Genomic DNA, 12,371 nt, shown 5'->3' on the forward strand with positions numbered 1-12,371 from the left:
TAAACATCTCTCCTGCTCTTATGCTCCAGCTACGGGCATGTCCCCCCCCCACCCCAATCAATCTTCTTTCATGCGTGCGTGTCAGCGTGATGTGCCTGGCTTTTACCGGGCAATCTTCTCCTGCAGACTTTTACAGCACCTCCCGTTTATTCTCAACTATGGGCACATAGAGAGAGAGATAAATATCCAGCTCTCCAGATCTATAGAAGCTGTCCATCTATAGGCAGACACTGTATAGGAGTCTGAATGGCCGGGTATACATCTTGTCTTAGGAAAAGCCCTCCTTCTCCAAGCATCCTCTCACAGCATGGGTGCTGTAGGGGGGGGGCTGGATGGGGCTGGACTCACTCTCCCTGCCGCTGTGCTCCAGCGTGGCTTTGCTTCAGCCGACGTTTTCCAGCCGTTTTCAGTAGCAGGGGTCTGTAACACCCCGGCTGGATGGGAGAAAGTGGGCAGAAACCCGCTGCCCCTGTCACAGGAAAACCAGGGTCCAAAGGGGTGTTGGACCGTGGGGGATGCAGTCACCCAGTGCCCTGGCGCTGCAGGGAGAGGGACACTGGGCAGCTGCTGGTGAGGCCAGCATGGCTGGCATGGGTGGCTCATGGTCCTCGGGATGCAGCGGGAGCAGAGGGGAAGAGACATTTGCCCATGTTGAAAAAGCCTCTGCAGGTGGGGCGGAGGTGGTTGGTGTCCTGTACCCCTGGGTCACAGCTGGGACCACATAGGTGAACCCCTGGGTCACCTGGCAGCCTGGCCCTTGGGGGACAGGGGTGGCCACGGGGAGTAACAAGCCGTGTCCCTGGTTGGGGGTTGCGGGATGCCATCCCAGAGGGAGCGAGAGGCAGGTGGGGAAACAGGTGGCAGGGAGCAGGACGTGGCCTGAAAAATGGGGTGCAGAAGGGAAAAGCATCACGTGTGTGTCTGTGCATGGAGGAGCCGGCGGAGCTGTGGGCTCTGCTATCCCGGAGGGTTTTGGTGAAGGTTTGCAAATGAAGATGTGCCGGGATACCGGCAAGGCGAGGGGTGGCAGCTCCTCACCCCACAAAGCACCAGCTGTGCCGGCCAGGTGGGAGCACCGCAGCGGCGAGGGGGGCTGCGGTGGCTGACGCTGCTCTTGTCTCCATCTCTCTGCCCCCCGCCCAGAGATCCCCCAGTGCGCAGGCTGCAACCAGCACATCCTGGACAAGTTCATCCTCAAGGTCCTGGACCGGCACTGGCACAGCTCCTGCCTCAAGTGCGCCGACTGCCAGATGCAGCTGGCCGACCGCTGCTTCTCCCGGGCCGGCAGCGTCTACTGTAAGGAGGACTTCTTCAAGTGAGTACCACTCGGGGGCACAGGTCCCTGAAAGCGGCGTCTCCCTGCCCGCCAAGCAGGCAAACACACATTTAAGTGCAATTTCTCCAAAATCTTCATCTATCTTCCTTTTTTTTTTGTTGTGGAAATAAAGGAAATGTTGGTGCTTTATAGCTGCCGCAGGCTGGATGCTCTTTGTTGGGATTTAACCTTCTGAAAGACCCAAATCGCTCTGATTCTCCCGTCCCTCCCCTGTGCTGGTTTCAAACCCTCGTGGGAAGGCGAGCTGTGGTGGTTCGGCAGTGGCCCCGGCTCTGCTCGGAGCTAGAGGGCAGGAGAAACCCATGCAAGGCAGCGGCAGTGCTGCCTGCTCCTGCCCGAGCCCCTCGCTTTCCTCACCGGGGTTTGCTGATGTCGTTTCTCTCCCTTCATCTTTTCACCTTTTTTTTTTTTCCTATCCTTTTTTTGCTCCTGGTAGTGTAAAAACCTCATTTGATTTCGTTGGCAGCTGCCTCTGAGCTGTGCGATGCCCCAGCCTCGGCGTTTCCCTGCTCCCGCGGGACAGGACAACCCGTTTCCTGTTAAAAATGGACTTTTCAGCGGGGATGCTGGCGAAATCTGGGAGCCTTCCCAAGGGATGGCAGAGGGTGTTGCACCGGGGCTGGGCACAGCTTTACTGGTGGTGAATCGCCGTGAAGTGGAGGGGTGCTGCTTTACACCTCCTGTGGGGAGAAGGGCCTGATCCTGGCCAGTGGGTGCTTTTTACTGCCCGGGTGCAGGTGATGGGACCCGGCCGAAAAGCAGCTGCCGCACCTGGGGGACCGGGGCCGCCTCCCCACGCCATCGTCTCCTGCTCGTCCCCGGCTGCGCTGGCTCTCCCCATCATCCCCCGCTGCCAGCCGGCCGGCTAAACCAACCGATGGCGATTACGCCCCGCGCTAATCCCGGGGCAGGACTTTCCCTGCCTGCCCATCCCTGGGCTCTCAGGCCTCCTACATCCCCCCCCCGCCAGCCATCAGGGCCAAAGACGCATCTTGAATTTCTCCTTCCCAGCTGGGGAGTGTGCAACGGTCAAAGCAGCCGCTACAGCCTGGGTAATAACACTTCACTTCTGATATTTTCCAGCCTATTAATCTCCAAATCATTTAAATAGTCACCCAAAAGGTGCGGATAATCAATGTTAATTAGAGTTGAAAGATCAGCGACTTTCTTAGATGAGGTCCTGCCTGGATTATTTGGTGCCAATCAATAGCATCTCGGCGCTCACTCAGGCTCTCATCTCACCTTTATTTCAACTGCTCATTGATTTTGGGGTAGGTAACCTGCAGAGGACGTGAGGATTTAAGGCCAACTTCAGAGGCAGGTTTGCAATTCAGGAGGCACTTCCGAAAAGACCAGATTTTTTGATTTTCATCTTTTTTCCCCTCCCCCAAATTGCAGCTCTTGGTCCCCGGCTACAGGCAGCTCTGTCCTGGGTCTGGCCGTCCCCAGGGTGGTGCGGAAACACTCCGGGATGCTAGGGGGGGGTGTTAAAATGGCTTTAATAGTGTTATGTGAGGGGGGTGTGGATGGGCAGAGGAAGGATGGGGGCTGCAGAGTGTGCACTGGCTCAGCCTTGGGCACAGAAAAGCATCGTCTGTCTGCCTGTCCTATCCCTCCCTCCCTCCCTCCATTCCCTCCATCCCTCTCTCCATTCCCTCCCTCCCTCCCTCCATCCCTCCATCCCTCCCTCCCTCTCTCCATCTCCTAGCCCTCCATCTCCCATCTCATCCCTCCGTTCCCTCCTTCCCTGCCTCCCTCCCTCCATCTCCCATCCCACCCTCCCTCCCAGCTGACTCTGGGAGAGCTGAGGTCTCCCCAGCAGATGTCTGGGGACTCTCCCTGTAGGATACAAGCCCAGAAAATGAGACAAAACAGGTTTTCCTTCCTCGCCTTCTGCTTCCCAACACCCCTTTGGGCAGCTGCTGAAATTGTGCCAGCGCTACTCATGCCCAGTGCTCGCCGCCCGTCCCTGGGTGACACCTGCGTGACTCAGGGACAGTCTCAGGGACCCAGCTTTGGTGGCCGTGCCCTGGCTTTCTGGATGGCGTGAGGGCACGAGCAGCCGCGGGGCTCACAGGATGATTTTGCATGCCCCTCAGGGGGGCAGCGAGAGGTGCCCGGGGTGGCTGTACCCCCTGGGCACCCCCAAACGCCACCACCTTCCCTTGCAGCCTTGCGGCTGGGGGCCAAAGGGCTTGTGTTTTCCTGGGCTGCCTCCTTTGAAGCAGATGGGTCTGTTTAAGGCACAGGGGGCAGATTTAATTCTGATAGCTTTGCTGCCTGGGTTGCTGCTGCAATGCCAGGATGGCTCTGTGGGGTTCTGACACCCCACTGATGGGGTGTTTAGGCGTGCTGGGGGGAGCAGGGGACACGCAGCAGAGCCCTTGTGGTGCCGGTGGGAGGTGGGGATCTGCCCCATGTCAATCCCAAAGCATCTGTTGCTGAAAACACCAGTGGAATGTCCACTTATTTTTTATTTTCTCCTGTGCTGCCACCACCTCGTGGCATGGATCGCCCTCATGCCGTTAATTCTGTTTACACTGGGTGTTATCCAGGCATTATCCGGGTGTTAGCCTTCATGTCTGCATAGGGCAACTGCACCCTGCCACAGCCTGGGCTGCACCCACACAGGCGCACCCGGCGCGATGGGTACCCCAGGCTCTCTGCAGCAGAGTGCCTGCGATCTGCGGGGGCTGCTGGGTGAGACATACGCTCCTTGCACACTTCTTGCATGCACCATCCACAGTTCTTGCACCATTCTTACATGGCACTTGCACGCTCCTTGCATGCTGCTTCCACACTTCTTGAACACTTCTTGTCCCATTCTTGCATGCTCCTCCCACGCTTCTTGCACACTTCTTGCACGCTCCTTGCAGCCGTGCTGGCAGGCTTGCTTGGGCCCATGCCTACCCTAAGCTGGCCCACCTGATGCACCTGTCGGGCTGTCATTATGGTGTAAGAGCCCCATCATTCTGCATTAATCTGGGATTCATCATGCTAGCGGGGCGGTGTAATTAATTTATTTGGTATTAATGTGGATGAAATATGTACTGTCCTTGCAGGGAAAAATCAGGCAGCCTATAAGCATTAGTTAAAAGAACCATTAAAATCAAACCTTCCTCAGCTCCATTAGGCCGGTCTTTCACACTGAAGAAGATAAACCCCTGCCGTGTGAAGTGTCATGCATAATTAGGTTGATTGCTGGTTTAAACTCTGCCCTGTCTCCTGGTCCCCACCCCGTCTCGGGCAAAGCCCACCTCACCAAGGGGCTCAGGGTCGCCACTTCTCCTTGCAGGCGTTTTGGGACCAAATGCACGGCGTGCCAGCAGGGCATCCCCCCTACCCAGGTGGTCCGCAAAGCCCAGGACTTCGTCTACCACCTCCACTGCTTCGCCTGCATCATCTGCAGCCGGCAGCTGGCCACGGGCGACGAGTTCTATCTGATGGAGGACGGGCGGCTGGTCTGCAAGGAGGACTACGAGACCGCCAAGCAGAATGGTAGGCACCCCGAAAGGGCTATGAGGTGGGACACCACACCGAGGGCTGGGGAAAAGCCCATGGTGTGGCCATGGGTCACGTCGCTGGCATTGTACCTGTGGGAAGGTGTCGCTGTGGGCTCTGGGGCAGCTGGTTTTGGGGAGCTTTTCCCCAGTGGCGTGGGCTGGCGGTTCGGGGTTGCTCATGCTGCTGCGGTTGGGGCTGGTACCGGCTCCTTCTCTTGCAGATGACTCCGAGGCGGGCGCTAAGCGTCCCCGGACCACCATCACTGCCAAGCAGCTGGAGACGCTGAAGAACGCCTACAAAAACTCCCCCAAGCCTGCCCGGCATGTGCGGGAGCAGCTCTCTTCTGAGACAGGTCTCGACATGAGGGTCGTGCAGGTGAGGCCACCAGGATGCCCCTCTCCGCCTTGCCCCTAGCGAAGGGGGACACAGGGGTCCCACTGGGGTGCTGGGCTGCAGGGGTATTGGGGCTGCGGGGGTATTGGGGTGGCACGGATGCCTGGGAGCTGGGTTGCAGGGCTGCTGGGGTGCTGGGTTGCATGGGTGCCTGGGAGCTGGGTTGCAGGAGTGTTGGCATGCAGGGTTGCAGGGGTGCTGGCGTGCCAGAATGCAGACATTCTAGGGTGCTGGTGTGCCAGGGTGCTGGCTTGCTGGGGTGCATGGGTGCTGGTGTGCTGGGCTGAGGAGGTGCTGGGTTGCAGGGGTGCTGGCATGCAGGGGTGTCAGTGTGCCATCGAGTTCCCCATTTCTCCCCAGGTGTGGTTCCAGAACCGCCGGGCCAAGGAGAAGCGGCTGAAGAAGGACGCGGGGCGGCATCGCTGGGGGCAGTTTTACAAGAGCGTCAAGCGGAGCCGTGGGGGCGGCAAGCTGGAGAAGGAGAGCTCGGCCGAGGACTGCGGCGTCAGCGACAGTGAGCTCAGCTTCCGCGGTGAGCAGGGTGCCGGCATGGGGCGGGGGGGCTGCGGGGCTCCCCCCGGCGCTGACCCCCCCCCTCTGCTCTCCCTCCTCTCCCCAGCAGAAGACCAGATGCTCTCCGAGCTCAGCCATACCAACAGGGTTTACAGCACCGTGGGGGACGTGGCAGGCGGACAGTTGCTGAACGGCAGCTTCTCCATGGAGGGGACAGGACAGTCGTACCAGGACTTGCGGGACGGCAGTCCCTACGGCCTCCCCCAGTCGCCGTCCTCCATCTCCTCCCTGCCATCCCACCCGCCCTTGCTCAACGGGCTGGACTATGCCATGGACGGCAGCCTGGGGCTGGTGGCCCACGGAGCGCAGGGGGTGAGTCAGACGCTGCGGGCCATGGCCGGGGGGGGGCCCACCTCCGACATCTCCACAGGGAGCAGCGTCGGGTACCCAGACTTTCCCACCAGCCCGGCCTCCTGGCTGGATGACATGGATCACCCCCCTTTCTAAGCGCCGCTCGCCCCCTGCCCCCGCCCCCCTCTCCTCTGGAGGGAGGGGGGGGCAGCATCGGTGATGACCGGGGGCGGCTGTGCCCAGGGCGGGGGGCACGGATGCCTTTGGGTGTAAGCACAAGAGAGGTGTCGGCACATGGGACGCACGGCGAGGACCCTGGCGTAGGGCTGGGGCACGGCAGGATGTGTGACAGTGCGAGCCAGCGGGAGGGAAGGACAATCAGGGATGTCAGAGTCTGTCCCGGTGCCTGTACCAGCCCCACACCACTCCTGCCCAGCACCGCTGCTATTTTCAAGAGTTATTTTTCGATACGGAGTTGAAATGTGACTTGGCGCTGCCCAGAGCCTCAGCAGAAAGAAAAGTCTATATTGTAGAAGGGTTTATTTTAGCAAGGCCGGGGACCTGTCCAGGCAGGGCCATTGCCCTGCTGCCTGGGGGCGATGCTGCCCGCTCCTGGCGCAGTGGGAGCGGAGCTGTTGTGCGGCGGCTGCGGGGCTGTGATTTATCCCCGGGTGCGCAGGAGTGCTTACAGTGCATCACTGCGGGTTTTACCTTGGTCACGCAGCAGGGAGGAATTAAAAAAGAAAAAAAAAAAAAAAAGCCTGCAGCCTGAGATGCCCAAGGGCCAAGCTGGGCTGTGGCGGGCGCGGGAAAAAAAGGGGCTGACACGCGGAGAAGAGCCACTGCAAGTGCTGGGGAAGGGTGGGCAGGAGAGGTGGGGAGTGTTTGCTCTGAGGGTATTGCAAAAATTTCCCCCCAAAAGAGGGGGAAAAAGGACATTTCATTAGCTGCAGAAGCACCCACATGGTGGGAACTGGAGGGGACAGGGCAGGTGAGACCCCTGACATCAGCTGCCCACCTCCTGCAGCACTGTGGGGCCAACAGAACTGAGGGCGGGTGCAGACGGCTGGGGAGGATCCGGGTGGTTTTGGCACACTCCACGAGCCCCATGGGGTCTGCTCCCGGCTGGGCCCACCCAGCACCAGCTCCTTTCTCAAAACCCACATCGCTGGGCTTGTGACAGCCACCTGCGCATCTCCCCTGGCACAGCTCGCACACCCCCACCCTCTCCAGGCTGAAGGCACTCAGCCCAATGGATAAAATCCAGCTCCACGCTCGCTGCCCGGCTCTGCCCCGGTCCCGTGGGGTTTCCCTGTCCGCGGGTCCCCGCCATCCCCCCGGCTCTGGGGGTGAAGCTGATGATCCCAGGCTGCCCTTCAGGGAGGGCTGGTGGCAGATCTGGTTAGCCAGCTGCTGCTGGAGGCCAGGGGGTCTCTGAAAGCAAAGGGGAGAAAAGAATAAAAATGAAAATGAAAAAAAAAATGCCACACAAGAAAGCACATCACTGGTACGTCCCTGTCCCTCCTTGCCCCCCCTGGCTGGGTGTGTTGGTGCTGCAGGAGTTGCCCCAGCTGCACCCATGTGCCCCCCCCAGCCTTGGGTGCTGCTTTGTGCCAAGCCTCGCTGGGCACCACAGGTGGCTGGCGGGGAGGGGGACAGGGAGGGCTGGGCCCACTGCTCTCCATCTCCCTTTGACAAGGCCAAACACTCCCCACTCCCTTCGCTGTGTAAATTTTGTACAGTTCCAGAAAGTGAGAGTCTTGTTTCCTGGGGGGGAGGGGGGTTGGGGGAAGGAAAAAGTAAAACCCAACAAAAATAATAATAAAAAATTTCAAAGAATAAAACCTTATTTATTGCCATGTCTTTGGGGAGAAAGTATCCCCCAGTCCTCCCAAACTTGAGCCCGGGACGTTGCTTTTGTACCCTGCCTCCTGTGCGTTGGCATGAGATGTGTACGGTCACCCCCTCGCCTCAAGAGAAAGCGAAGTCAAATAAACTCGGGATGCTCTTTAGCAGCTGCTGTCTTTGGGATTTTCTTCCTCAATGGGATGGCAGTGGCCACCATCAGCATTGCCTGCTCCTGCACCGTCAGCTGTTTGGGGGGTCGGGATCCCCTGGGACTGGTCCGGCTGGAGGAGCCGGCATCCCTGGATGGGACAAGTGACACCAGTTATCATGCCCTGGCTTTTTGCGGGCATGGAGAGGTGGGTGAGTTTGGGGTGGGCATCTCCAGCCTTGCCACATGGCACCCCAAGATGCCCGCAGCTTTCCTGCTACCACGCACCGGCGGCAGTGGGTGCCCGGGGTCCCCTCGCCGCCGCCAAAGCTGGCACCGGGGGGACTGTGGGCACCCACTGCCGTTGCCCAGCCATACCACTGCAGCACTCAGCAGGCGCAGGTGAGATGAAAGAGCCATGCCGGGGGAGTGGGGGCCAAGCCCCTCCATGGGCACTGGTGTGTTGGCTTTCTATATTTTAATCATTTTAACATTTAATGCTTCTCAATTAAAGTGATTTCCTGGAGTAGATGCCAAGCTTAGGCCGAATGCACATTAACCACTTTCTGTATTGGTAGTTAAAGGCACCGAGGGATTTAAACAGCAATCCGCAAGGCTGCTGGGGAAAGGTTTGGCTGAATAAAGCAGATTATAAACAATGATATATGTCTTTCTTGTTTGGTTTCCCACCCCCTCCCCTTCCCTGTTTTTCTTTTTGGAAAGGCTCCAACCTCACAAACAGACCTAAAGTGCTATAAACATCTCCAGGGCTGAGCGCTCAGCCCCCACATGTGCTCTCTGAAAGCACGGGCATCATGGCTACTGCTTTTCATCCCTGCTTTAAGAGAGATTTTTTTTTTTGTTACCCAGCATGTCTATCAAGCCAGGCAGTGGTTGTGCACTGTGGCACCGCACAAGGGTGGCCTCGCTTGTCCCTAACCTTGATGCCACCATGTCCCCATCCCAAAGCCAGCGGAGCAGCTCCGTACGTAGCACCCCAGCACTGGGGTTGGCATCTTTGCTTCATCCGCATCCGGATGCAAAAGCGACCAGTGTTGCTGTTGGCACCCATTGCATTTTGACTGTGCACTGTGGCTGTGATGCGACCTGCCTGCGGGTCCTCTTGTCATGGTGAGGGAGAGCAGAAGCCATTGTGGGTCCTTGCTCGAGGGTCAGGGGGCTGTTGCGTTGCTTCCATCAAATAAGCATTGCCCCACAGGGACTGGCAGGGCCCCTAAATGTTGAAACCTGGCATTTGTTGCACAGCGTTAATGTTTATCAGCAGCTTGCCTCATGCATCTCTGCATCCAAGCTCCCTGCCTGCCTGTTGCCAGCTCGTTTCACCAGCCCCTTGTCACAACTGGGCAGCAAAAGCACCCCTCAACACAGAGGGGCTGCAAACAGATACACAAGATGTATTTTATTTTTGCCATCCATGCTCCAGCTAGGAGGCAGGTTTTTTTGGGAGGCTGAGAGGGAGCAGGCTTCAGGCTCATTTCCTACTGACTTCAGAAAAAGCCCCGAAAAGCCCTGTTTTTTTTCCAAAAACATGGAGACCACCACTGCAGCTCCCCAGCCCATCAGACCCCTCCAATATTAAGTTAATGGAAAATAAGTTGACGTGGTCAATATAAGGGCCTGTACAGCCCGTTAACTGGCCCAAGCCACTTCATCCCCACCACCGAGCCTGCCCCGTGCCTTGCGTGTGTGAGCCATATCATGGTGGTGCTTCGGCTGCTGGCGGCGTTTAAGCCAGTGCAGCAAACTTCATCAGCGTTAGCAAAAGCTGGCAGAAGCCAGAAGCCGCCATCGGGGCCAAAACCCACGTGTGCCTCCTGCTCAGCCAGTCCTTAATGGAGGGAACGTTCCCATTTATTTTCCTGAGGCTGGATGCACTGCAGAAAGGACTGAATGGCAAGTAGCTTCCCGTCACAGCAATGGAGATTTCCTATGCTCCCCCCAGGCTGTAAATCTCATTTGGGGAAAAGCAAGCAGCATGGCAATGCCCCGCAGGGAAGCGGCGGCCTCCTCTGCCACCCAACGCAGCAGCCTCCCTCCCAGCCAGGAGTTAGCCCAAAGCACAAACCCATCCCTGGCAGCTCCCCTGGACCACGGCCAACCCACCGGCACAGCCCAGGGGGGATCCCGATGAGAATGCAGAAAGCCCCGCACCCATCCCACCTCACTCCGGCACCTGAGGTATCGCCACAAATTTCCCATTGTTCTGGGTATTTGGCCAGCTGAGAGGACCATGAAGTATCCAAGACAGGCCCACAGGGGTGACAGGGTGAGTGTAGGTTTATGTCCGTGCCCAGCTCTTACAAAACCCCATCCCTGAACGAGCCACCCCAGGGACCAGCACGCAACAGGAGGACCTGGAGCTGCTGACGGAGGTGGGGTTTTAATGCTGTTTAATTCAGCAAAGCGGTTGTGTGACGTGGTAAAAGTCCTCTCAGCTTGGAGAGGTTGGTTAGCCGTAAAGCACTTGTCTTACGTATGTTAGGTGAGAACTAGAGGGATGGACAAACAGCTGTACGACCCCGCTGGCTTTTGTAGCCCTCTCTCCCCAGGACGAGAGCTTGAGCAGAGCTTTCCAAGGGCTACAACAGCTCTGTGCTGCCTCCCATCCTTACTGTTTCCAAGGAATCAAGCCAATCCCTGCAAGACAAACACGCAGAGGCTCCGTCCCAACACTGTGCTTTTCTTTTATTTATAATGTTTTGTTTGGACCCAGGGAAAAAAAAAAAAAAAACCAACCAAAACTCACCCAAACGGGAGAGATGAGCATCTCACCTGGCCCAGCAGCCCTCCCCTCCCCACGGAGGAGCCGACCAGTCAGCACAGGCTGCTCTGGTGAGACATCCAATGCAATACTTGTGTTTAATACATTAAAACAATACTTGGGACCTTCTCTAGGCCCTCGCTCCCCTCCCTCGCTCCCTCCCCCCCAAATACTGATAAATGTCAGAGCATGCAAAACCCTGATCCCATCCTGCCCAGGATACGTGCTCGGCCAGCCGGCCCTTGTGCTGGAGAGCCCAGCCAGACCCTGTGCTCTAAAAGCTCCCCTTCCAACCCCCAAGGCGTTTCGGAGGGCAGCGGGGGAAGAGAAGGGGGGTTATTGTGGAGTGTCTCTGTCCTCCCCGCCATGCGTCATCGCGGGATTAGGTCTTGCCAGCGGTGTGCTGCTGCAGAGCTGAAGTGATGGCTTTACAGTCTGTCACCTCCTCCGGCAGGCAGCCCTCCTGGTCCCGGAGTGTGGGGTCAGCGCCTGACTTCAGCAGCAGCTCCACGATGTCCAAAAACTCGCAGGCAGCAGCTGGAGGGAGAAAGAGAAGGGTTAGTCTGGGGATCCTGACCTGAGGCGGCAGTGATGGATGTTTCTGGAGCGGCGCTATAGCTGGCCACTTCCCATGCATGTGCCAGAGGCAGGAAACGCCGTCTCAGCACCTGGCCAGGCGGAGCAGATCATTTGTCGGGGCAGTGTTTGGTACTCAATGTATTACTTGCCTTTGGATTTAATAGTGCAAAGGAAAGAGAAAAGACAGAGTGAAAGCAATGAAAAGTCAGCAGTCCTGAGAGGGTGTTACTGGTGCAGCCATCACCCCTGAGCCCGCAGCCCAGCCACGGTGCCACTGGGAGCTGGGTGGTTTGCAGGGCATCACCTGGGACGATGCACAGGGTGCCTGGGCACAGTTTGGCTAATGCTCCAAGACTGGAGACAGGCCCCGGGAAGGGCCCCGAGTACTACTGCAGCACCGCAGGGAACCCCAAAGTGCTGCCTGGGAAAGCCTTCCCTGCCTGCTTTTGTACCCAGAATTTATAATGCATTTATAATTTATAACACATTTATAAACCCCTGCCCCTCACCTGCCTTCTGAACCTCCCAGGTCTCCACAGGCAGCATGTCCCAGGCAGGACATCATCAGTACTGCCTCGCTCCCTGCTTTCATCCATCATTTCTCCTTGCAGAAAATTTGGATAGTTTTTAGCTTCTGGCTGGACTTTCCCTGAGCACCAGCTCCAGGGGCACATGCCTGTGCCCATGGACAGCCAGTAATGGCACACCGCTGTTATTTCTAACCCATATGTCCGCAAGCAACTATTTTTTCAACCCCGATTTACTCTGCCAAGACAGAATCAAGTTTGACCTGAGCTCTTCCCTGTCCCGAGGACAGCCTGGCAGCTTCCAGCTCCCTCTCCAACCTTGCCTAACAATGTTAAAAAAAAAAAAAAAAAAACAAGGAAAAACTTATGACCTAAAAGCTTGGCTTGGGC

General features: G+C 57.6%; 2 protein-coding genes across 2 annotated transcripts in view; one reads left to right on the forward strand and one right to left on the reverse strand.

Annotated features, from left to right (window-relative positions):
• Positions 1–581: 581 nt before the first annotated feature.
• On the forward strand, positions 582–6,253 carry LHX4 (LIM homeobox 4). Its single transcript, XM_009275881.2, has 6 exons — positions 582–669; positions 1,144–1,315; positions 4,632–4,834; positions 5,061–5,215; positions 5,594–5,765; positions 5,856–6,253. The coding sequence occupies exons 1-6, from the start codon at positions 582–584 to the stop codon at positions 6,251–6,253; spliced, it is 1,188 nt and encodes a 395-aa protein (XP_009274156.2).
• A 4,527-nt stretch (positions 6,254–10,780) lies between these two features.
• The window catches only part of ACBD6 (acyl-CoA binding domain containing 6), a 92,088-nt gene continuing 90,497 nt past the window's right edge, over positions 10,781–12,371 (reverse strand). The window contains exon 8 of the mRNA XM_009275913.1: positions 10,781–11,412. Within this exon, the coding sequence (XP_009274188.1) occupies positions 11,258–11,412 (155 nt within the window). The 3' untranslated portion in view covers positions 10,781–11,257. The remainder of the gene's footprint in view (positions 11,413–12,371) is intronic.

Source organism: Aptenodytes forsteri, unplaced genomic scaffold (assembly GCF_000699145.1).
Source record: "Aptenodytes forsteri isolate BGI_AS27 unplaced genomic scaffold, ASM69914v1 Scaffold289, whole genome shotgun sequence".
In the NCBI taxonomy this organism is placed as follows: domain Eukaryota; kingdom Metazoa; phylum Chordata; class Aves; order Sphenisciformes; family Spheniscidae; genus Aptenodytes; species Aptenodytes forsteri.